This window comes from Schistocerca serialis, chromosome 10 (assembly GCF_023864345.2).
Source record: "Schistocerca serialis cubense isolate TAMUIC-IGC-003099 chromosome 10, iqSchSeri2.2, whole genome shotgun sequence".
NCBI classification, from domain to species: domain Eukaryota; kingdom Metazoa; phylum Arthropoda; class Insecta; order Orthoptera; family Acrididae; genus Schistocerca; species Schistocerca serialis.
In genome coordinates, this window is record NC_064647.1 from 93,753,609 (window position 1) to 93,778,661 (window position 25,053).

At 40.2% G+C, this 25,053-nt stretch overlaps 1 protein-coding gene across 2 annotated transcripts in view; it reads left to right on the forward strand.

The window, feature by feature from the left end:
• LOC126425011 (fasciclin-2) overlaps positions 1–25,053 on the forward strand; it is a 927,523-nt gene that overhangs the window by 801,730 nt on the left and 100,740 nt on the right. For both annotated transcript variants that reach the window (XM_050087916.1, XM_050087917.1), the window contains exons 7-10: positions 960–1,159; positions 8,547–8,715; positions 10,821–11,069; positions 23,636–23,777. In XM_050087916.1, coding sequence (XP_049943873.1) covers positions 960–1,159; positions 8,547–8,715; positions 10,821–11,069; positions 23,636–23,777 — 760 coding nt within the window. The remainder of the gene's footprint in view (positions 1–959; positions 1,160–8,546; positions 8,716–10,820; positions 11,070–23,635; positions 23,778–25,053) is intronic.

The window sequence follows — 25,053 nt, forward strand, 5'->3', positions numbered from 1 at the left end:
AACACTACTGGTTGGCCAACATCATGCTAGTGTCATTTTTTTCTCCACAAACACTTTTTTGTAATACATAAATCACGAGAAAATTATAAATGTGTTGATGCAAAATCGGGTGCGAATTAACATTGTGGACATAGGAAATTTGACAGAAGTGATAAAAAATGTCATAAACGGCGGCAAAATGTTAATTCCGGGAATGTGAAAGTGGGGTTATACTGCATTCAAAACTGCTGAAAATGCAAACATACATCAGAATGGAATAATGACTATATTATGAGTCTGGCCTCAGCACACAGAGACAGTGATCATGCGTGTGCGAGTTGTGCTTGTGCGTGTGCCTGTGTGTGTTTTTTGTCTAATTTGGAGGAAGGCTTTTTGTCTGAAAGCTTACTTGTTTGACAGTCTTTTTGTTGCGCCATCTCCAGCTAAGCATCTCCACTGTATGGTGAGTAGCAATCCTTCATAATACGGAATATGTCTACTAACAAGATCTTAAAAAATTTTGAAAATTGGATGTATAAAGCCCTCTAAATAAAAAAATTCCTGTTACTATTTGATCATATCTTGTATGTTACTTTTGCCCATGTTGAGAGTCAACCGCCAATCTCTGCATGTCTCATAAATCATATTTGTGGTATGAGTGTAAAGCAAACCACACACCATACAATGGAAGCTTTGAGCTGTCAGCGGACACACAGAGAACAGGATGCTCAGGATGAAAACTTGCTGGCTTTCAGAAAGAAATCCTTTCTCAAGCCAGCAGGTATGCACATGTGTGCACGCTCACAAACACACACACACACACACACACACACACACACACACACACACACACACACACACACACACACACACACACCCCTGTGCACATATATGTTGCATCCTGATGGTGCCATGTGGGGGCACAGGCGAACACGCATGCGTATGTGCGTGTGAGAAATAATTTTTTTACAATTTGACAGGTGCGGCCAGAGGATGCAGCCAATTACAGTTGCACAGCCAAGAATGCCGCTGGGACCGCTACTGCCACCGTCGAAGTGACTGTTGTCGTGCGACCGCGGATTGGCCGCTTCGATAACATATCCGTAGCGTCAGGCAAAGACTCGGAGGCTGTCCTCGAGTGTCATGCCACTGGTTCCCCTCTACCTGCTGTTACATTTAGGTGAGTAGCTCTCATTTCCACACCCAAGTGCAGGTACAAGTACACCTTGCAGATTAGCAATAGGGTAAAAAATTCCTAATGCTAGAGCAGGGATCCTGTTTGTAACATATATTGTTTTGTTTCATACATTACTGTGAGACTTTACGTTCACACACTTAACAAAGTATATGGATCGTGCTATTGAAGAGTGTATAAAACATATAAATTTTAATATAACAGAGGGAAACATTCCACGAGGGAAAAATATATCTAAAAACAAAGATGATGTGACTTACCAAACGAAAGCGCTGGCATGTCGATAGACACACAAACATACACACAAAATTCCAGCTTTCGCAACCAACGGTTGCTTCGTCAGGAAAGATTGAAGGAGAGGGAAAGACAAAAGGATGTGGGTTTTAAGGGAGAGGGTAAGGAGTCATTCCAATCCCAGGAGTGGAAAGACTTACCTTAGGGGGAAAAAAGGACAGGTATACACTCGTGCACACACACACACTTATCCATCCGCACATACACAGACACAAGCAGACATTTGTAAAGGCAAAGAGTTTGGGCAGAGATTAAATTTGATTAAATGTTAGGTGCAATACACATAAGATGTCTGGGTGCTATCAACAGGAATTAGTATAGACCAGTAAATCTCTGATTCTTTAAAGACTCAAACTCCAGCACGTGAAACAGCTTCAAACATTTGATTACTTTACAAATGAGTTGATGTATTAAATTTTGCCTTTAAGCATGTAAGCGAGAAAAAGTTTGGGAAATGTTTGAAATTACACTTAAATTTTGTTGGAAGTTGCTAAGTGCTCTCATTATGAAACACAAGATGATAATAAACTGGGTAATTTACATTCCAGTTTAAGCAAAAGCTAATTTTTTATGCCTCTCAATGTTTATGATGTTATATCTCTTGAACTATGTGTCGTACAGTGACATAATTATGCAGGTACTTTCAGTCGTGTATGCGGACACTGTCTGCAAACTGTGTTGCAAATACAGTTGGTAATAAAGAAGTAATAAATTAAAATGTCTCGGCTAATGCTCAAGTTTGACTGCATGAGCAGCAAAAATGTAGAAAACAACAAACTTTTTTATCATTTTGTGGTAGTTGACAGTGACAAAAAAGTTTCATAAAGGTTTCAAATTACGTGAAAACTTTGTTGGAAGTCTCCAAGTGCTATCATTCTCAAATAATGGGTGAAGTCCACATATTTGCACACTGCCAGTTGTGTTGCCGCAAGAAAAATATGCTGTTTCTAACAGTAATACTTGTATTTTGTGTTAAACTTTTAACATTAGATTATAACTCTTAAGGAGTAGATTATGATGGTATTTTAAATTCAGTCTGTAATTGTCAAAATATTGAAAATCGGAAGTTTTACTGCCTCTATATGCTGGCATCGCATTTTAATAATACAGATTGGTATTGCTGTGGTCTGACTGGGGTAAGTAGCAATCTTGATTGGTTTGGGTTGTGGTGTACAGAAGAGGCTTGGGTGGAATACCACACTCCCACAGGTAGTCTGCAGCATCTTGTGCCTCTCACGCCACACCTCTTCTGTTCCCCCACTACCCTCTTAAGGGGAGCCGGAGGTGGTCAAATCCAAAAAAATTACATTTTATATATATATATATATAAAAAAACAAAGATGAGGTGACTTACCGAACAAAAGCGCTGGCAGGTCGATAGACACAAACAAACACAAACATACACACAAAATTCAAGCTTTCGCAACAAACTGTTGCCTCATCAGGAAAGAGGGAAGGAGAGGGGAAGACGAAAGGAAGTGGGTTTTAAAGGAGAGGGTAAGGAGTCATTCCAATCCCGGGAGCGGAAAGACTTACCTTAGGGGGAAAAAAGGACAGGTATACACTCGCACACACGCACATATCCATCCACACATACAGACACAAGCAGACATATATATATATATATAATATTATTATTATTATTATTATTATTAATTTTTTTTTTATTTTTTATTTTTTATTTTTTTTTTTTTTTTTTTTTTTTTTTTTTTTTTTTTTTTTTTTTTTTCCCCCCCTGCCGAAAATTAAATTCCTCTTTAATGTAAACTTTGGATTATTGTTCTACTCGCCATAGAAGTGGAGTTATTACCATTTTCCCCCACGCCTGCAGAGGAAATGGGCGGCCGCTGAATGCATCTAACACCCTCTCGTGACTTCCTGGCGAACTGCTGGGGATTTTCTCGGCCTGTTACGCATACAGCGCCTTATGTTACGCATACAGCGAGTGTGCAAGGGTTGGCTGCATTGTTTTCTGTGACAAATGAAGTGCTAAGAGTGCGCAACATCGTCTCTTTGCTGTTTACCGTTTCGAATTAGTTCAGTGTTGCGCCTGTTGTTGGTAGTATTATACTTCTTGTGTAAAGCGTTGTTCCGGTTATGATGCCACGTTTTAGTAACCGTGTATATAAGAAGAGGAAGAACGCAGGGAAAAGAAAATTAACACTAATACCAAGTTGTGATACTAAAATTACTGAAACAGTGCGTTTTTCTGCTAAGCAACACATGGCCGGCCATAGCCCTGTGACATCTTCTAGCAAGAAGCTGACTGGTGGAAGTGACAGATTTCGTGAATATGTTAGTGACAGTGATGATATTAACAAAGTACTGAATATTGGATTATTATCTTCTGTGCTGAAAGAAAGTGTTCTGTGCAAAATGTGTTCAAGTGTAGGAGTGGGACTAGAGATAACAAAGCACTTTGGTTTAGCTTGTGAGATGAAGATAATCTGTGCATGTTGCAAGTATCAAGTGACTTTCTACAATTCACATGCCAATCTCTTTGGTGAAAATGGATGATCTAGAGTGTTTGATGTGAATGTTCGACTTGTGTATGGTCTTCGATCCATTGGAAAAGGGTCTGCTGCTGGTAAACTGTTTTGTGGTATTATGAACTTTCCATCGCCTCCAAGCAAATTTTGGTACTACTGTGAACTGGTAGGATCCTCTGTTGAAGATGTGGCTTTGAAAACCATGAAGGAAGCAGTGGAGAAATCTGTAGAAATGAACGGTGGTTCTAGGGATTTGGTAGTGGCATTAGATGGTTCCTGGTAAAATAGGGGTCACAAATCCCTGAATGGGATTGTAACTGCTACTTGTGGTGATAGTGCAAAAGTGATAGATGTTGCAATATTATCAAAACATTGTAGATGCAAAAATAAAATCGAAGGAGAGCACAGTGGAACCTGTGAGGCAAATTTTAGTGGATCAAGTGGAGCAATGGAAGTGGATGGAGTGAAACAAATTTTTGAACGTTCAGTCCCCACATAGAGGAACTGAAACCATATGGAAATGAATTTGTAGTTGAAAAGTTGGAACGCATTGGACATGTGCAAAAGCGTATGGGTGCATGGCTTCGAAGGCTCAAACAAACTTTGGGTTCAAGTAAGCTCAGTGATGGAAAGACAATAGGAGGGAGAGGCAGGCTTACTGATGAGGTGATTGAACGTCTACAGAGATACTATGGGTATGCTATAAGGCAAAATACCAGTAATGTTAGTGACATGCGAAAAGCAGTGTGGGCATTGTTCCTTCATACTGCCTCTTCCAATGAATACCCTCAACACAGCCTGTGCTCAAAAAAATCCTGGTGCAAATATAATGCAAAAAAGGACTACGATCACAAACATGGTTTGCCAGCAGCTGTGATAAATGCAATAAAACCAATTTTTTATGACTTAGCACAGCCAGAATTGTTACCCAAATGTCTACACGGAAAGACACAGAATCCTAATGAGAGCGTAAACAATTTGATTTGGAAAGTGATTCCTAAAAGGGTGTTTGTAAGCATAAAAACACTGCACTTTGGCATTTATGATGCAATACCAACCTACAACCAAGGGAACAGTGTGAAGTGTTAGTTCTGAAGGCATTAGGATTTACAGCTGGGGTGAACACTGTACGAGCACTAAGAAATATTGACAGAGAAAGGATAAGAGGAGCAGAAAGAAGAGAAAAGCATATGAAGTATGATGGAACAACAGGCTAGAAAAGAAGACAGAAGAGGAAACTTTTAGAGGATGAAGAAGAAGACCCTGATAATCCATCCTATAGTGCCGGAATGTATTGAGAAACTTTGATAGCCATTTCCCGTAAATTAGAATTTTTCCAATATAAGGAACATTTTCTCAAAATCCACTCTAGCTAGAGAGATGAAATTTTTATACAGCCATTTGGCAATATGCTCAGTAGTTTCATTTCAGTTTAATTACAAAGCAATTATTTGTAAAAAAAATTTGGGTCATTAATAAAAAAATAATTGGAAGGAAACTAGAAAAGATACCCCATAATCCCTCTGTCATAACTGCAATACTAAACCACTCTATATGTAAAAAAATATTCAAATTTTTATATTTGGTAGTTTATTCATAAACGTTCCTCAAACTTAGTGATTTTAACATGGGCAGCATAGGCACCTCCGGCTCCCCTTAAGTCGAGACCGCCACAGCACCCATGGGTGACAGTGGCCACAAGTCTGGAAGTCTGTGTGTGGTTTTAATTTGTTGAGGGACTTTGTCCAGTAGCTAAAAAACAACCAACAGTCTACTTTCAAATGTGCGTGTCTCTGCTCAGAGTCGCCTCTTTATGGTGATTAGCCATCTATCCTAATGCTGATTGTTCTTCAATCACTGAATTGACATTGTTTGATCTTTGGGAATTGCTTTTTACCAAGATTTCAGTACTCTGTGAACGGGAATTTCTTTCTCCATTTTGGATACCATTTTGGTGTAGTTTTCACAGGGTTTATTCTCTTATAGACTGTGAAGGTGGACATCATATTTTATTGTGATAACATTCTTCTTTGGTATGTCTTGTGTGGCATATGTGCTGTGAACTTCGGTCCGAAGATTGGCTTGATACATTTTTCTGTTTTGTCTAGATGTGCAAGTCTCCAACAGTTACTACAACCTGCATTCGCCTGAACCTAGAATGTCCTTACTGCAGCCCAGTCTTGGTCTTCCTCCACAATTTTTAATGCACGCACTCACCACCAATATGTGATAGACGACAGCTTGATGCTTCGGGGCATGACTTATCAGTTTACCCCTTCTTATAGTCAAGTTGTGCAATAAAGGTACTTGTATTATACATTTTCTGAGTTCTGCCTTTTTTAAAAATGCATTTATCCCTTTACTTCCAATGTTAAATGCATTAATATACTGGAAGAAATCAAGAAACACCACATGGCTTACTACAGAGCTCTTATTAGATATCTTACTTTTGAGAGGCAGTAGCAAAATCATTTATTGACACTGTGCATCCAAGAAGAAATCTTGGGAAGACTTTGGAAACAGGTTAGAGACTTTGGGTCAAGCTGCTGGAAAAACCATTCTGGAATGTAATTAGCAGTCTTAGGAAGGGAGGTAAGAAGGAAATGACAAGTATTGTGACAGGTCAGGAAAACTGCTGGTGAATCCTGTTGCCTTGGGCAGATGGAGGGAATATTTTGAAGAGTTGCTCAATGTAGGTGAAAATACGATCAGTAATGTTTCAGATTTCGATGTACAATGGGATAGGAATGATGATGGAAATAGCATCACATTTGAGGAAGTGGAGAAAATGGTCAATATATTGCAGTGCAATAAAGTGGCTGGGGTGGATGAAACTAAGTCGGACCTCATCAAATACAGTGGAATGTCAAATGGCTACACAGGATAATTGAAATGGCATGGGAGTCAGGACAGGTTCCATCAGACTGGACGAATGCAGTAATCACACCAATCTTTAAACATGGAAACAGAAAAGATTGTAACAACTACAGAGGTATCTCTTTAATCAGCGTTGTGGGTAAAATCTTCTCAGGTATTGTTGGAAGGGAAGTGCGAGTATTAGTTGAGGACCAATTGGATGAAAATCAATGTGGGTTTAGGCCTCTTAGAGGTTGTCAGGACCAGATCTTTAGCTTATGGCAAACAATGGAGAAGTGTTATGAGTGGAACAGGGAATTGGATCTATGCTTTATAGATCTAGAAAAGGCATATGACCGGGTTTCTAGAAGGAAGTTATTGTCTGCTCTACGAGATTATGGAATAGGAGGCAAACTTTTGCAAGCAATTAAAGGTCTTTACATAGATAGTCAGGCAGCAGCTAGAGTTGACGATAAATTGAGTTCATGGCTCAGAGTAATTTCAGGGGTAAGACAAGGCTGCAACCTGTCTCCACTGTTGTTCATATTATTTATGGATCATATGTTGAAAACAATAAACTGGCTGGGTGAGATTAAGATATGTGAACACAAAATAAGCAGTCTCGCATATGCGGATGACTTAGTTGTGATGGCAGATTCGATTGAAAGTTTGCAAAGTAATATTTCAGAGCTAGATCAGAAATGTAAGGACTACGGTATGAAGATTAACATCTCCAAAACGAAAGTAATGGCAGTGTGAAAGAGATGTAAACGGATTTGAGTGCCAAATAGGAGGAACAAAGTTAGAACAGATGGACAGTTTCAAGTACTTAAGATGCATATTCTCACAGGATGGCAACATAGTGAAAGAACTGGAAGCGAGGTGTAGCAAAGCTAATGCAGTGAGCGCTCAGCTACGATCTGCTCTCTTCTGCAAGAAGGAAGTCAGTACCAAGACTAAGTTACCTGTGCACCTGAACGACCAACTTTGTTGTATGGGAGCGAAAGCTGGGTGGATTCAGGTTACCTTATCAATAAGGTTGAGGTTACGGATATGAAAGTAGTTAGGATGATTGCAGGTACTAGTAGATGGGAACAATGGCAGGAGGGTGTCCACAATGAGGAAATCAAAGAAAAACTGGGGATGAACTCTATAGATGTAGCAGTCAGGGCGAACAGGCTTAGATGGTTGGGGCATGTTACACACACGGGAGAAGCAAGGTTACCCAAGAGACTCATGGGTTCAGCAGTAGAGGGTAGGAGGTGTCAGGGTAGACCAAGGAGAAGGTACCTGGATTCAGTTAAGAATGATTTTAAAGTAATAGGCTTAACATCAGAAGGGGCATCGATGTTAGCACTGAATAGGGGATCATGGAGGAATTTTATAAGGGGGACTATGCTCCAGACTGAACGCTGAAAGGCATAATCAATCTTAAATGATGATGATGATGATGATGATGATGATGATGATGATGGTGATGATGATGTTCAAGAAAACAGTTATTCAACCAGATGGCTGATAAATTTTAACTCGGTGTCTTGCGAATGCAAGTATGTTACCTCATTTGCACTCACATTCGACCTAACGATTAAACGTACTAAAATATGTAATTACTGCCAACAATTATTACGTGACAATTGATTCCCTTGGGGAGGATGGGAATTTACCTTATTGTCTTTTTTCTTTAACTGAACTAATTTCCTGCACTCATGTTTTTGTTCTCTTTGTGTTAGGAAGCTGAGTAATCCTAACCGTTACATTAATGGCATCCAACCGACCGAGGACAGGATCACAGTTGACGGTGTCGATAGCCCAGATGGCAGGACGAGAATTGGCAAACTTATAATTTCTAATGTCCTGCGATCTGATGATGGTTTGTATGAGTGCATAGCAACTAATAAGGTAAGTTGACTTTTTAGTGAGTACACTATTTTTATCTGTTTTTTACTGTTCAGTGGGGTTTCCTTTAGCTGGAACTGATTCGTAGAAATACAGAAAAGGAAGGGAAATGCACTATATGTTTAAAGTTGGCTGTAGACTTTCATTCTGAAACATACTGGAATACATATACGTTGTCCTAGTGACAGAAGATAAAGAAAGAAAATTCAATATGGTTTTAGGGTGGATAAGTGAAGTTACTGTGGGAGTGAAGTTACTGTGGGTTTGCATTTTCTCAATTATATTGTGTGTGTGTGTTTTTTTAAATCATCTTAGTATATATATACTGTGTGTATAAATGTATATTAAAAAGGGCAGTTAAAATGCTGTATCCTTGTCTGACTTCACTCTTGTTGTAGTAGACTGTCCAAATTTTATTTCCAGAGAAAGAGAGAGGCATCCTGTATCACTTTCCAAAAATTATTTCTGAACACATCATTGTCTGTCTGTGCTGTTTATTTGCAATGCCATATATTCTCGTATTAATTCTTAATTCATTACGCAGCTATGTAGTAGTGTTCCTGATTGAAATATTTATCTCTATTCCCATTCACACTGGACAGTGATTTGTAACAATTGAAACTGATTATGTGAGTAAAATTACAACTTAATTGGCAACTGTAGTATGACAGTGACAGAAGATGAAGAAAGAAAATTGAATATGGTTTTGGGCTGGATAAGTGAAGTTACTGTGGGAGTGAAGGTACTGTGGGTTGTGTTCTTGCCTAAGTGTTGTGAAACATTTAATAGATCCTTTCTTCATAACATTCTAAAACTTGTCTCTATTAACCTTATGAAATGCTTTTACAGAGTCAGTAAATCCTAAATCAGTATATCCGTTAAACTCAGAATATCAGTTGTCTGTTTTATTGTAAAAATGTTTCTATTGTTGTTTTGCCATTTTTGCTTCCATTTGTTCCTCATATAACATGGTTTCTGACATATTTATATTCTGACATACTCATTGTAGATTCCGTAACAGTACCATGATGTCGTGGATAGTAAGCACTGATTTTAATAGACACATTTGTAATTATTGTTCTTGGCCTGCAGTGCTGCAAATTGATACATTTAACAAGTGTGTTGCTGTTTAAATTTGAGTAAAATCACAATGATTTATTTCCACATTACATTTCCTAACTGTCTGCACTAGAGACAGTACGATCCACTCGAGGTAAGCCATGTAGTTGAAATTCAGATCTTCTAATTTGTACAGATCCCAATAACCTCTTACTTTTACGGGTGAACTTGAAACCCACTTGCTGCAACATGTTGTTATCATTCACAAATATGGGTCAAATCCTTTCATTTTCAAGTCTTTATGTAATGTAGTCCCACATATCTTACTGTGGTAGTTCAATGACAGCTGTGTTTTTTGTTGTTGTTGTTGTTGTTGTGAATGGTTTTCATCGGAGACTCCAGTTCACTGAGCAGTGGTGGCACACATTTCCTATCATGTTTCCTTATGTCCACCACACTGCCTATCTTTGACACTGCCTTCTTCCAATCAACCAGGATTGCAGAAGCCACCTGTAAACTTTGTTATCTCTTTTATGTATTCTTTTGCTTTTCTCTGGTTGTTCATGTGCTAAGCAGGGCCTCCCTTGGAAGTGGCCGCTGTAGTCTAGTAGGTGGAGCTCTAAACTCTGTCCTTGGAAGACCCGGGATTTTTCCTCATTCCAGGACGCCCCCAGGTCTGCTCGGCCTCCTGTCTTTCGCAGGGGCAAAAGCCTGCCAGGGTGATGAGCTTGTCACCCTCCAACTCCTAGTGCCCTGTGGAATGAAAGGCTGCACTCTGCCTGCATCAGGACAGAAGCCTAATCACGGGTTTACCTTTCTGTATTTATTATCCCACTTATACAACGTTAAGAGGGATATGAAAAATTTATGTATTTTCTGATGTTTAGTTCAGTTGTCATTTCCATTTTTCTACATAGTATGTTAAGGGCCGATTTCTCAAGACGCCTTGCACTTTGATCGATTCTGTTTTTGTTTATACTCGTGACTGTAGCATACGTTGAAGTAAAGAAATGACTGAACAGTACACCATTCTCTGTTCCTGCTCAAAGGGTGGTGAGGTCAAGAAGAATGGCCATCTGATGGTGGAGTTCAAACCGTCGTTCGCAGACACCCCACAGAAGGAGGTGTGGGGCTGGGAGCAGCATGCCGTCAACCTGACGTGTCTGGCGCACAGCATCCCCAATGCGACCATCAGCTGGCACTTCAATGGGGCGGACCTGTTCCGTGGCCGTGAAGGCCAGGAGCTACAGCAGACGGGCTACACACTCTTCGGCAGTGGGCCGCGCTCCACTCTCCAGGTGAGCACACGTGAGCCGCTTGCCGTCACTGCAGCTGTGGAGTTCGCTTTATTGATCCTCAGGCAAATAATTCAATGAAACGAGCTGGCTACCGTGGGCATTGCCCCACATCTCGCCGTGTGCCGAGTGCCAAATACTTCTGACATCCTCTCAGTTTATCGCGTTCTGTGCTTTGGATAAGCTGCAACATCCCCCCTTCCTGATCCTGATACTTTAGTCTGTATCTGGACACACATGTTGTATAGATCAGAACTGAATATTCAGGCTCGGATTCCTTTTTACTAATTTTAGTGCAAAGTGATGCTCACTCATAGTGTCATGCTTCAAGTTATTAATGACTCTTGTGTGGAGGTCAGTCTCCAGAGCTGAGAGGATATAATGTCTGACAGCTGTGCAGAGGACCAAGGTTTAATTCCCAGTATTGCCAGGGATTTGTCCTCAGTGGGAGGAATGTAAAGAGGTGTGCTCAGCCTCGTGTTGCCAATTGAGGAGCTTCTTGAATAAGAAGTTACAGCTCTGAGATTTGGGAAGCTGACAACTGCCGGGAGCGCAGTGTGCTGACCCCTCTGTACCTTATCCGAATGACTCTCATGGAGAATGACACGGCAGCTGGCCCTCACTGAATGGTCCCTCGGAGTCAGAGCTTGAAGCTCTTTTGTTGAAGGGAGAGGGGGGGGGGGGAGATGAAGTGTGCCTGTCTTGAAACCTGATGAGTTACTGCTATGAAAATTTATTGATGTTACATGTGTGAGACAAGAATGGCCATCCAATAGTTAATTTAATTAAAGAGATTAATGACACACAACATAAAAATTGAACACCACATAGTACAGGGAGTGAAAGAATTCCGCTACAACAGAAGAAAAACACATGATAGGCAAAGCATAGAGGATACAAAAAGCAGACTAGGAGAAGCAAAGAGAAGCATTCCTAGCTAAAAGATGCCTGTTAAAATTTGCGGAAGACATTTCTGAGAATCTACATGTGGAGCTTGGAGTTGTTCTGAGTTTTATGCTGTGAGTAAATCAGAAGAGTAGAGAATTGAAGCATTTGAGATGTGTTGTTACGGGAGAATGCTGACTGACAAGATGAGAAATAAGGTAGTCTTCTGCAGAATTGGCGAGGAAAGGAAAACACTTACTAGAATAAGGGACTGGATGATAGGGCATGGGCACTAGAAGGAGACATAGAGGGCAAAAATTATATCGAAGACAAAGAGTATGTACGACAAATAAGTGAGGATGTGGGTGTAAGTGCTACTTGGAGATGAGAAGAAGTTGGCACTAGAGAGGAAACGGTTCGCTTCAGTGAACCAGTGGTAAGACTGATGATCCAAATTAAAAAAAAAAATTTCATTGTAGTTGGTCAATAAAGACTGCATGTGGAAGAAAATGTGTGAATTCCAAAATAATGGTGATCAGTTTGTTAGACACAAAGTAAAATATTGAAATAATGTCATTACAGAAATGAGAGCAGCTTTGCCATATTTTCATTTTGTGTGGTGTACCTGTCTTACAATGGGTATCAACTGTATGTTGTCCACTTTTATCTCTCCTGTGCATTTTCCATAATTTGCTGCTACCTTTGTACACTTTTAGCATCATCCGGCATTCTGAGTCTTTCTTCTGTTACCTTCTCTTCTGTACGATGTATCATACAGCACTTCTTCATCACCACCAATTTATTCACAGAATTCCCAGCTGAGATATTTTCCACATTCCTCTAAGTTTCTTTCCTCCTATTCTTAGGTCTTCATTTGTCATTCTGTTACTGCATTTCACCCTATTCACTTTTGTCTACAACCACATACAGAATAATCCAAGTATTGTACCTCTTTCTTTTTAAAGTGTGATTTGCTGCCATAAAATACTATAGCCTCTTCCCAAACCTGCCGGTTAATTCTTATCAGGATTTTATTTAATATTAACAAACCTTCTCAAGAGCTCATTTACTCATAGATATTCTGCTTTATATTCCCTCAACACAGATTCCATTTTCCGTCATCAAACTTCTTAAGTAGTAAAAACATTTTTGCAAAGTCATTCTTCTTGATATTTTGATGGAACCTTCATATTTGGTGATTCTCGTCACTTTGGTATTTCCCACATTTCTTCGCACTTCGTGCTCTTTCTCCCCCCCACCCCACCCCCCCCCACCCCCCACCCCCCACCCCCCACTTTTAAGCTCCTCTCCCTCATACAGCATAGTTCTTTGTCTGATTAAGCCAGTACTGCTCAGTTGTCTACATCTTAATTGGCTTAACCCTTCCTCCTCGTGCTATTATGACTCGTGCTTTTCTGATGCTTTGTCTGTCAATTTACAGCATAAATATTGAGATATGTTAATTTACAGCATAAATATTAAAAAGTGTTGATGACAAACAACATTTTTATGATCTGCTTCCTCATTGGAACCTTTCTTTTCACTTTGTGTGCTTTATATAGTCCATTATCAATCTTCTGTCTGTCCTGTCTACACCAGCATATTTTAATTTCTTCTGGACGACACTACACTTCACTCTTTCAAAAGCCTATTCCAAATCAACAAAACATTTACGAGTACATAACAATATTTTGTAGATGGATACAACACGAGACAAAATTCTCATGTGGCTGCCTCATCTCAGCCATTTGCAGCCTTTCGTATCTAACCCAACTGTGCATGTGCCTGCAAAACTGACAACACGACAAAGAGATGGCATCTGAGAAAGAACTATGATTGACTGAACTCACTGAAACATCAATCACAAAATTATTTTAATCGCTCTGTAGAGTATGAGATTTGTAATGTGATGGAACTTCATTCATGTAGGACCATTGATTCATGCCACTTCCTGTTCATTTTCCACCTGGATGTGAGTAAACACACTAACAAAATGAGGATAAAGAAATGGCTAAAAACAGTGATGCAGTTAAGTAAAGAAAATAGGGCTCTGGCATCAAAAGCTGACAAACTACATAGTTTAGTTCAAGAAACCATTTCACAATCATCTGATTTCTTTTGCCTACTAGCAAGCTTGTAACCCCCCCCCCCCTCCTCCCGCCCCCTTTTTCATTGTTACAGTGATATTTTATTTTCACCATATTTGTGTTGTTTAGTGCTTCCCTTACAGATCAAGCGTAGCAGGCTGACAGCAGCTGTCTTTTTGCGATAAGAGAAACCAAAGTAAGATTGGCAACGTGTCTGGAAAGCTTAGAATTCTCAGGGAAATTGAATTTACTGGCAAAGTGTGGAAGGACTGAGAAACTCTGGGAATTCTGAGAGGCTATGATGGGAGTTGGTGGGAAGAAACATATAGAGTTATTTAACTACAAATCAGTTTGAGATTACACTTTGGAAACAATTGGTAGTGAAGTCGCATAGTGCAAGCTGAATAAGTGCATTGAGTTGTAATGTTTCTTGTTCGATCACGGCTACTTTCAGTGCAATCTTTGTCATAGACTGTGGCTTTTCCCGCTGTGGCTACATTCCCCATTGCAAAACGGGATTTTGTAATGTGTGATAATTTGTCGTGATGCTGTGAATTTGAAATTGCGGGTCCATGTTGACAGTTGCTAATGAAAAGCTCTGTGTGAGGTCTGTTGGTCGTTTTTGGAATAACCGTGCTGTGAGGCAGCCCAACAGCTAACACAAAGAGTATAAATCAGCATGAAATTTATGTAATGGGAGATAATTACTACTTGCAGTATTGGAATTAAAGCATGAATTTTTGTTGTAACTAAATTGGTGCCATGAATAGTCTTACTCACAGCGTAAGAAAAACACAATCCAATGTACCACTACTGAAATCGCACAAACTGTATTTTGCAGCAAGTTTGGTGCTTAACAAAAAGTCAATTGTTTGATTATTCCACATATATATTTTTAATAGGAGTCACTATTAAGTTACACTGACATCATTAATTTACCTCTAATTTTTGGCTCTGAGCACTATGGGACTCAACTGCTGAGGTCATTAGTCCCCTAGAACTTAGAACTAGTTAAACCTAACTAACCTAAGGACATCACAAACATCCATGCCCGAGGCAGGATTCGAACCTGCGACCGTAGCGGTCTTGCGGTTCCAGACTGCAGCGCCTTGAACCGCACGGCCACTTCGGCCGGCCGTACCTCTAATTTTCTGTGGCTGCTGATCATACTGTCCATCCACTAAACCTTGATGATTCGCACATACATAGTTGTAGATGTCTTGTAGAAATTACTGCCTCTTCTTACGATTGTAGACAAAAGTCATGTTTGTGAATGAATAAAAAAATAAAAATATTCTTACATCTGTGATAACTCTTAATATATATTTTCTTGTATTTTTATTGCACATAGCATTTACTACACACATTGTCAGCGTGTGAGAAAAAATTACGTGTCCTTTTTGTGTGAGATGTAAAACAAGTACTCTCAAGCGAAATTGAAACAAAATTTGTTAAAAAAATTGAATATTCTGCTGAAATTGCTCTTTTGTTACAGAGATAATTTTAAAAACCACCTGTGCCAAGGTTCAAATTTCTTATTACTAATAATGAAAAGGAAACATGCACAGAAATTAATAACGATATGGTATGATATTGGGAGCTAGTTGTTTGGGTATTACAAAATTGCCCCTCCCAAAACTGTAGTTTGCAACAAACTTGGTGCTTAACAAAAAGTCAATTGTTCGATTATTACAGATATATATGTTGTCACATAGAAGAAGGTGTAATTAGATGAATATTAACTTCATTTAACAAAGGTTTATTCAGCACTTGCCCAAACAAGAGCATGGAGAGGACTGCCTCCAGCCAGAACACATACAGTATATATACTGTTACAGAATATTCCAGTACAATGATTATTGACATGTGTGGATACCTCTGGAACGTACTCGAACTGAGTATAGAAATTAAAATTTCACAGTTTAGAACTCACGACCCTCCATGCAACAGGCTAGTATCATAACCACTACACCACGGTGACTATGCTACTCAGCTTCCTCTGCGACATTGCTCCCTACTTAAGAGAGCAGCGTCTCGGTGTTATGTCCTCCTAGTCCAGGAATGAGTCACCGGTCCTGCATTCTCCGACTCCCGATGACTGGTGTTCGCCCTGGCAGTGATCTTCTTAGAACTTCCTTTGCTCCTACGCTTTTCAACACCTTTCCACTTGTTGCCTGTCGTTGGAGCTTCGAATTTACCCTGGGTTGCAGGATCATTACAGGGCTTCATTCGAAGGACATAGACCATATCTCTGATCTTTCATTGTTTTGTGTCTGGTTCGAAATCTTCAACTTCATAAGTACCATCAGACAACTGTTTTACCACCTTATAAGGTCCAAAGTAGCGCCTGAGGAGCTTCTCAGAGAGACCAACCTTCCGAACAGGAGTGAAGATCCAGACGAGATCACCAGGCTGGTAAACAACAGGGCAGTAGCCTGCGTCATAGCTTCGGTGATTGTTTTCTTGAGTCTGCAGTGTGCAGAGTCTAGCTATCTGCCGAGCTTTCTCATCTCTGGTTAACACCTGGCCGATGTAGTCGTCGTCCATGTCATCAGGATGTAATGAAAACACAGTGTCCATCGTCGTAGTTGCCTCACACCCATGCACCAGGAAAAATGGCATAAATCCTGTGGTGTCTTGTTTGGCGGTGTTCTAGGCAAACATCACGAAAGGTAGCGCCTCATCCCTGTTGCTCTGCTCAACATTAATGGACATTGATAGCGTGTCGGCCAAGGTCTTATTAAGGCGTTCAGTAAGCCCGTTAGTTTGCGGATGGTAGGCTGCTGTCATGTGATGAATAATGTTGCACTGAGAGTTCATCTCTGTGACTAGATTCGATTGAAAAACTTTCCCTCAATCTGTAATTAATGACCTTGGGGCACGATGAATTTGGCTACCTCCAATGCTTTGGCTGTTTTCATGGCTTTTGTAATGGCATAGTGTGTCAGATAATCAGTGCAAACAATAATACATCTATTGCCATTAGCAGACGTTATAAATCGTCTGAGGAGGTCAATCCCAGCACACTGGATAGGCATTTTGGCTAGTGGAATTGGTATGAGTTGGCCAGGTGGTTTCTGAGGAACTGCCTTTCTCCTCTGGCACTCTCAACAGTGCGACACATTGTGATGGACACTCCTAAATAAACCTGACCAGAAAAATTGGATTCTATCATATGTCTTAATAAATCCTAAATGTCCGGCTTCAGGTGTCTCACGGAATTTCTGCAGAACATTTAAGCGCATGTGTTTAGGAATCACTGGTAGCCACCTCTTTCCAAACAGATCGAAGTTTTTCTTGCAAAGTAATCCATTAACTACCTTAAATTGTCCTTTCACATCCTCTGACCAATTTAAAGCAAGCATAATTTGAGATATCTTGGTGTCCTCCTTCTGCTCAGCAGAGAGATCCTGGAGTGCAGCGAGACAGTCACTATCTTCATCAAAGTCTTGATGGTCTTGCACAGGGTTTCTTGAGAGACAGTCGGCATCTTAGTGTTTTCTTTCACTTTTGTACACTATGGTATTGTCTTGAAGACGTAGTGCCCACCCGGCGAGTCGTCCTGTTAGATCCTTAAGACCTGTCAACCAACAAAGTGAATGATGGTCTGTAACAACTGTGAATGGCCTTCTATAGAGATACTGTCAAAATTTGCACATGGCCCAGATCACAGCAAGACATTCTCTTTCTGTAGTTGAGTAGTTTCTCTCGGCTTTTGCAAGTGTCCTAGAAGCATTTTCCATGCAAAATTTGCACCAGAACAGCACCGATCCCATAACCACTGCCATCTGTGTGTAGTTCTGTAGATGCTCTCTCATCATACAGACCAAGTACAGGGTTAGTCGTCAGAGCTTCTCGCAGCACATTGAAAGAATCTTGTTGAGCACGACCTCAGATAAGTTTAGCATCAGCTTTTAACAACTCTTGGAGTGGCCTGGCTTTGATACAAAAGTCTTTGATAAAACGACAGTAATAAGAACATAATCCGAGGAAGCTTCTCACATCTCTAATACTTTTAGGAATAGGAAATTCCGTTATGGATCTCCCTTTTTCTGGGTCTGGCCACACACCTTCACTTGACACAAGGTGTCCAAGTATTTTGATTTCTTTGCTCCTTTTTAGTTATCTTATTAAGCTTCCTGTAATCAACACGAAAGTGCCAACTGTCATCCTTCTTCCTGACGAGAACCACTGGTGATGACCATGGGCTCTGCCAAGGGCTGAATGATATCATTCTTCATCATTTTCTCTACTTCGTCGCGAATTATTCGACGTTCCGTTGCTGACACACGGTATGCTCTCTGGCTTATTGGTTGACGGTCTACAGTGCTAATCTGGTGCTTCACCGTCAATTTGTCTAATTTGCTCTTCACCTGTGGATTGATGCATTCAAAGAACTCTTGAAGAATGGCAAGTAGCTTCTTCTGTTGTTCCTTAGTGAGATCTGGTGATAGTTGAGCTAGAAGATCTTGTCTGGTAGTGGTAGCGCCAATTTCGCCCACAGACTTGGCATGGGAGGTTTCTATGATGCTCAGCTGTTCGGCAATTAATGGCTCAGCATTTGCTATGCGCATGAGTCTTGGAAGGATCTGCGGGTCCCAGCTACGGTTAACTATCCACAATTCTCTGAATCCGTTCTTAAACGAGACAACAGAGGCTGGGATGACCAAGTTATTCTTAGTGGTATGCTTCTCTTACATTCCACTACAAGATCCATGGGTTGATGCATGGCATGACACATGGACAGTTACCTTTCTAGTGCTGACTGCAGGAACGATCACTTCATCCAGCACACAGTCTCCACACACTCGGATGCACATCTTCCTGTCCACGGTATCTCATCTCGTCTAGCATAATCTTCGAGCGACCATGATCTATAATTGCTTGAGAAGCTTTCAAGAAGTCCCATCATGAGTACATTCTTGTAAGACGATGAATTCTAAGGGTTGTGTATGGCCACTTATACCCACACAAATGACACATCTTCCTGTAGGTTTTACATATTTCCCATTAGCAGAGATGCTTTGTTGTCAGCGAATACAGTTTTCTGCAACTGACGACGGTACTTCTCCGAAATGATTGAATATGATGCTCCATAGTCCACAAGAGCCATATCCATGAGGATATTGACGTAGTTTCCTATCATTTTTGTAGTGATCGACAGCGGAGGATTTTTCTCTTCGGCGGCCTCACCTCCAAGGAAGGTCGTACCCTTTACCGTATTTACTCGAATCTAAGCCGCACCTGAAAAATGAGACTCAAAATCAAGGAAAAAAAATTTTCCCGAATCTAAGCCGCACCTGAAATTTGAGGCTCGAAATTCAAGAAGAGAGAAAAGTTTTAGGCCACACCTCCAAATCGAAACAAAGTTGGTCCATTTTAATATGAGACATAATTTAGGTCGAATGAATGACAATACAACTACAGTAGTTTGGGTCGAGCCATAAGCTTAGCAGTTAAGCTTTACAAGGTAGCCATTGCTATGCGTCAGGCGCTCCGTCCGTATTGATACAGGTACCCTTCCTTTTTCACGTGCTTCGTCTGGTTTGAATTGATTGCTTATTTTTCTTTGATCTGATAAGTGCCATTTTCTTTGTTATAGGTGTTAACGTCACTCTAAGCTGAAAATGCATTACTGTACTGTGTGATGCATTGTCGCATGCTGATAGTGCGTGTTCACGGCCTGTCGCCGCTCGCGGCATGGTTTGCTTTTCTGCGCGCTACCGCAGCGTAGGCAAGAGACTGCTATTCGTTGTTACTTACACTGCTGCTTTCTTTGATAATGATCAACAAGAACCAAATAATAGACTGCGTATGATAGAAGATGTTCTGAACGAGAGTTCAGCGAAAATTTTTCCCCATTTGAAAATCTTTGCAGACACCGCTTTAGTGCATTACATTGCATTCTGCACAGAAATTGGTCATCTTAGATTTAAAAATCTAGTCTTGCCGTGCTTCATTTCTGACTGTATCACTATTAGCCATAAGAATAATACGAATATAAACATGACATGATATGTATATTCTTCCGCGTTTGCTGTTGTCTCACTCTAGTTTCGTAGTTTATTAGGCAGATAGGATTTAAATGAGATAGTAGCAAACACGAAAGAATACATCGCAAAATGTTTATATTCGTATTATTCTTATGGTGAAGAGACTACTGCATGTGATACACAATTCATAAAAGTTCCTATTAGCAACCATCTCTTCTCACAGGTAGGAAAAAATTCAGAACATAGAGTTAGCCATATTGACAAAAACCCTAAACAGTCTTGCCAGTCGGATTTTCGTAGTACATTGAAATGCTGCTACATTCGCAGATGAACAATACGGAATTTGTATTTACTTCGTTGTTTCGTTGGATAATGTATGAAAATGCAGTGGTCGAAACTCGGGGCGGAGAAAAAAGCTCTTCTTCCACCTTTTATTTTATTTTATTTTTTTACTGACGCAGAGGTTTTGGCGCCAGTATTTATCTTTGTGCCTGCGAAGCAAGCCTGTGTGGCGCTACATATTTTCGACAGCAGAAGTTAGTTGTGGCGGCACCTACAAACATTTTTCAGAACTTCCGCTTACTTTGCACTCGATTCTAAGCTGCAGGCAGTTTTTTGGATTACAAAAACCGGAAAAAAAGTGAGGCTTAGATTCGAGTAAATACGGTAGTTTTCCAGGTTGCAGCGGCTAGGTGATCAGCTGGAGCTTCTAAACGGTGATGGAGACCTTGATCGGAGTGTTTGGGAGCATCCTCTCCAGCGGCCAGCTTGCGGCAATGGTGACCTACATCGTCCTGCCTCTGCATCTTCTTGTTCATCTTCATTGTCCCGGAGTTGGCGTTGGCTAAGATCGGTCTGCTGTTTTCTGGTGCAGGTGTCATCAAATATCCGCCGCCTTTCTCGACAATAGTGCACCATATGTCCCGGTCGTCCGCAGTGGAAACATACTTGTTGGTTATCCTGGGTTGTCCAGACGTCAGTCTTCCGTGGTGCCCAAACAGGTTCCTCATGTGATAGTGTAGGAATGTAACTTCGCCTGGATCTCAACTTTTTCACCATTTTAAAGGGAAATGAAGGACAAGAGATTGGGTTCAATGTCTGTTCCACTTCCTCTCTTATGACCTCTTGAAGCGTCTCGGTTTTTTGCTCGCCGTGCAATCCGAGTGCCTTCTGAACTTTCTCTCTCACTATCTGCCAAAGAACACTTGTGAAATCAATTCCTTCCTCCATCACAGACATCGATACGACATTTGGAAGCCGTTCAAACTTCTTGCATGTAATTGTTTTTTGATGCATTGTCTCGATATACTGGCACCATTTTATGAAGTCGTCTGCTGTTGAAACGTCCTTCAGGAATAGGGCTTGATACATGTCCTCAGCAACACCCTTTATGAGATGTGCAACCTTATCTTCCTCCTTCATTCTAGGATCCACTATTTTACACAGCTCCAAGATGCTGTAGTTTCCCCTGGACGCTGTGCCCTGCACTTTAATTTATCTTCAGCCTTGCACTTCTGTCATTGTGTGTCGCCGAAATACTTGTGCAGTTCCGCCTGGAGTACTTCCCAGCTTGTGAACTTCTACTCGTTGTTCTCATACCATTGCTTGGCGGTGCCCTCCAAATAGAAAAATACATTAGCCAAACATACGGTGTCATCCCGTTTGTTAAATTTGGCTATATGCTCATATACCTTCAGTCCTTGTTTGGATCTCCGACATCGACACCAGAGCACCCGGAAGGATGTCTCATGTGGTGGCATACAGTTGCTGTCATTGCAACCTCCTCTTATGTCTCCGATAGATTGCGATCTGTTGAATATGGCTCGAACTCGGGTTTCTCGCCACGTAAACGGTGGCTCTGTCGTGGCCTGGTGGGAGCCACTGTATCGTCGATAATGTGCGCTATTACAAGGTCCAGTATCCAGTGTCTCCACCAGAATAATGTCACATAGAAGAAGGTGTAATTAGATCAATGACGAACACTAATGTCACTTAACGAAGGATTATTCAGTACTTGCACATACAAGAGTGCGGAGCGAACTGCCTCCAGCCAGAACACATACAGCATATATACTATTACAGAACATTCCAGTACAATGATTCTTGACATTTGTGGATGCTTCTAGAATGTACTCAAACTGAATTAAAATTTTACATTTCAGGTGAGTTTTGAACTCGTGAACCCTCTTGCAACAGTCTAGTATCATAACCACTACATCACAGTGACTGTACTACTCAGCTTCTTCTGTGACAATATATTTAATAGAGGTCACTATCAAGTTATGCTGACATCATTAATTGACCTCTAATTTTCTGTGGTTGCCAATCATGCAGTCCATCCACTAAATCTTGATGATTCACACATATATATTTTTAAATGTCTTGCAGAAATTACTGCCTCTTCTTATGATTGCAGGCAAAAGTCATGCTTGTGAATGAATATTGGCGTAATAAAGAAAAATATTCTCGCAGCTATGATAACTCTTAATGTATATTTTTTCTTGTATTTTTATCACCATAGTATTTACTACACACATTGTTGAGGCATGAGTAAAAATTACACATCCTTTTTGTGTGAGATGTAAAACATAAGTACTCTCAAGCGAAACTGAAACAGAAGTTGTTAAAAAAATGAATATTTTCCTTACATTGCTCTTTAGTTACAGATATAATTTTAAAAGTGTATCCTTGCCGTGTTCTGTGGCAATGTACAAATTTCTTATTACTAATGACGAAAAGAAAACATTAATAGAAATTAATAATGATAAAAAATAAAAAGATATGATATTGGAAACTAGTTGTTCGTGCATTACACACTTCGTAACTTCATCTTGTTCAGTTTTTCGTTTCTTTAAAATAAAATTTAAAAAAATAAAGAAAATAATTTAAAGTGATACAGAAAGTTGTGATATGTATAACTGTGAAACAGAAGCATAGAGATTAGAGAAATCCATGCACTTCCAATCTCTCTCTGTTAGGGAGTTACTGGTTATTTTAATTGTGGGTTTTCTCAGATATGTAGAGTTACAAGGTTTTCATTGCCTACCATCGATATTGAAAAAGCATATTTTATATACTATTGTTGAACATTCACACTTCAGTTCTTTTTTTTACTAATTTCAACCCAAAAAGTATCCTACTGACTTTCCCACAGTCCCATTTCCTGTTAACAATGCCCATAGCATGAGGAATGTCCAGTTCGAAACTAGCATTAGCGTGGCTTGTTGATGGAAAATACAATAAAGAAATTTTGTTTACGAGGCAGTCTCTGTGTCCTCTTTAGGTAGTAGGCAAAGTTATCAAATAGAGACGCTCAATTTCCCTTTACAATGTAATTGGATAGATAAAACAATGTACTCACCATGCAGGAGAAAACACACACATACAAAGGTTTACTCTTACAAGCTTGAACCAGTGGCTTCTTCTTCTGGCAGAACAGTTGAAGGGGAAGGAAGAGGGGTGAAGGAGGAGGACTGGAGAGGTTAAGGGAAAGAGGTACAGTTAAGAAGCCCAGGTCAGATGAGACTTACCGTATGGGCTGAGAAGGAAAGACTGATTGATTTCATTTAGATGTATGCCATTCATTTTTTGTATCAATTTGCAGGTAATCCCATTCAACCGCAAAATGTACGGCAATTACAAGTGCACTGCCACCAACAAGCATGGGACTGCCGTTCACGAGATCATGCTGAGGGAGGCTCGCGTGCCGTCTGCCGTCCTGCAGGTTAAGATGGACGTCATGACCGGTGAGCTCTTACTATTGAAGCCTGTCTTACTTGCTCACCGTATATGCTACTTATGGTTTTTAGATGTAAATTACATAATTCAAGAAAGCCCTTGGAATACAAATGCAATGATAAATAATTAGAGGTGACCATCTTCATAGCATCCCTCATTTGTGTGGTCAGGGCATCCTTAGTTCCTTCATAAATACTGGTTCTGTCGACGCATCTACTAAAATAAAAATTTTTACATTATGCTGTTAAGAGATTGTAATTAATGGCCATTCCTTGTAGTAGTATCTGCATGAATTTCCACATTTGGTACCGATTTTCAGGTTCATATTTTTACTCACAGCACTACGCATTTTCCACTTAAAGCCCAGTCCCCAGTTTATTGTATAGCTTTCCAACTAGTTCTCTGTCACAGAAGTTGTGTGTGATTGATTGGGTACTCCACAATGACAATTTGTGACTGCATAAGACCTCCATGATTCAGCAATTTTTGACTAAAAATGAAATGACAGCTGAACACAATCCTCAATACTTTTCCCTCATCCCCAAGATGAAAATCAAGTTGAAGGGATGAAGATTTGACATGGTGGAGGTTACTAAATACTTTAGCGAAGAGAGGCTTCCAGAATGCGTTTAAAAAGTGGTGAAATTGTTGGGATCAGTTTGTTCCCTCCCAAGTGCGTTGGTTTCAAAGTGATGGTACAGAAAAAGATAGATAACTTTAGTCAACATATTTTGCAAATGTTTGGCACATACCGTGTGACCGTGGGACCCTAATGTTAACATGAGGCTCAGAGGTTTGAAGTGACGAGCAGCAGGCTCCGTACAGCCGGCAAAATCTACAAAGTACCTTTGGCTCACCTCCTCCTAGCCTCAATGAGGAGAGGAAATAACCCTTAATGTGTTTAAAATTGGTAAAGTGTCTCCTGAAAATGTCTTTGTTATGTGATAGGAGGACCCACCTGTTTGTAAAACTTGCAAATCATGAATATTGATGCACCATATTTTAATTTAGGTGTTTTAATTTCTGACTTGAGGACTGCTCTCTTTCTTCCATTTGAAATGTTCAATATCAAATGACAAATTAAGATGGTATAGGTTTCAGGATTTTATGTATTGTTTCTTTTCTTTTGTGTCTCACTATTTTCAGAATGTTGTGAGGGAGGTTATTGTGGACTGAGAACCAGCTGGATTAGCCATTATTAAAAAGTGGTCACCCAGCCGCACTATCCAAGTCCTTTAAAAATGTTTTTGCCCTGCTATTTTGTAATAGATTTTAATGATGGTT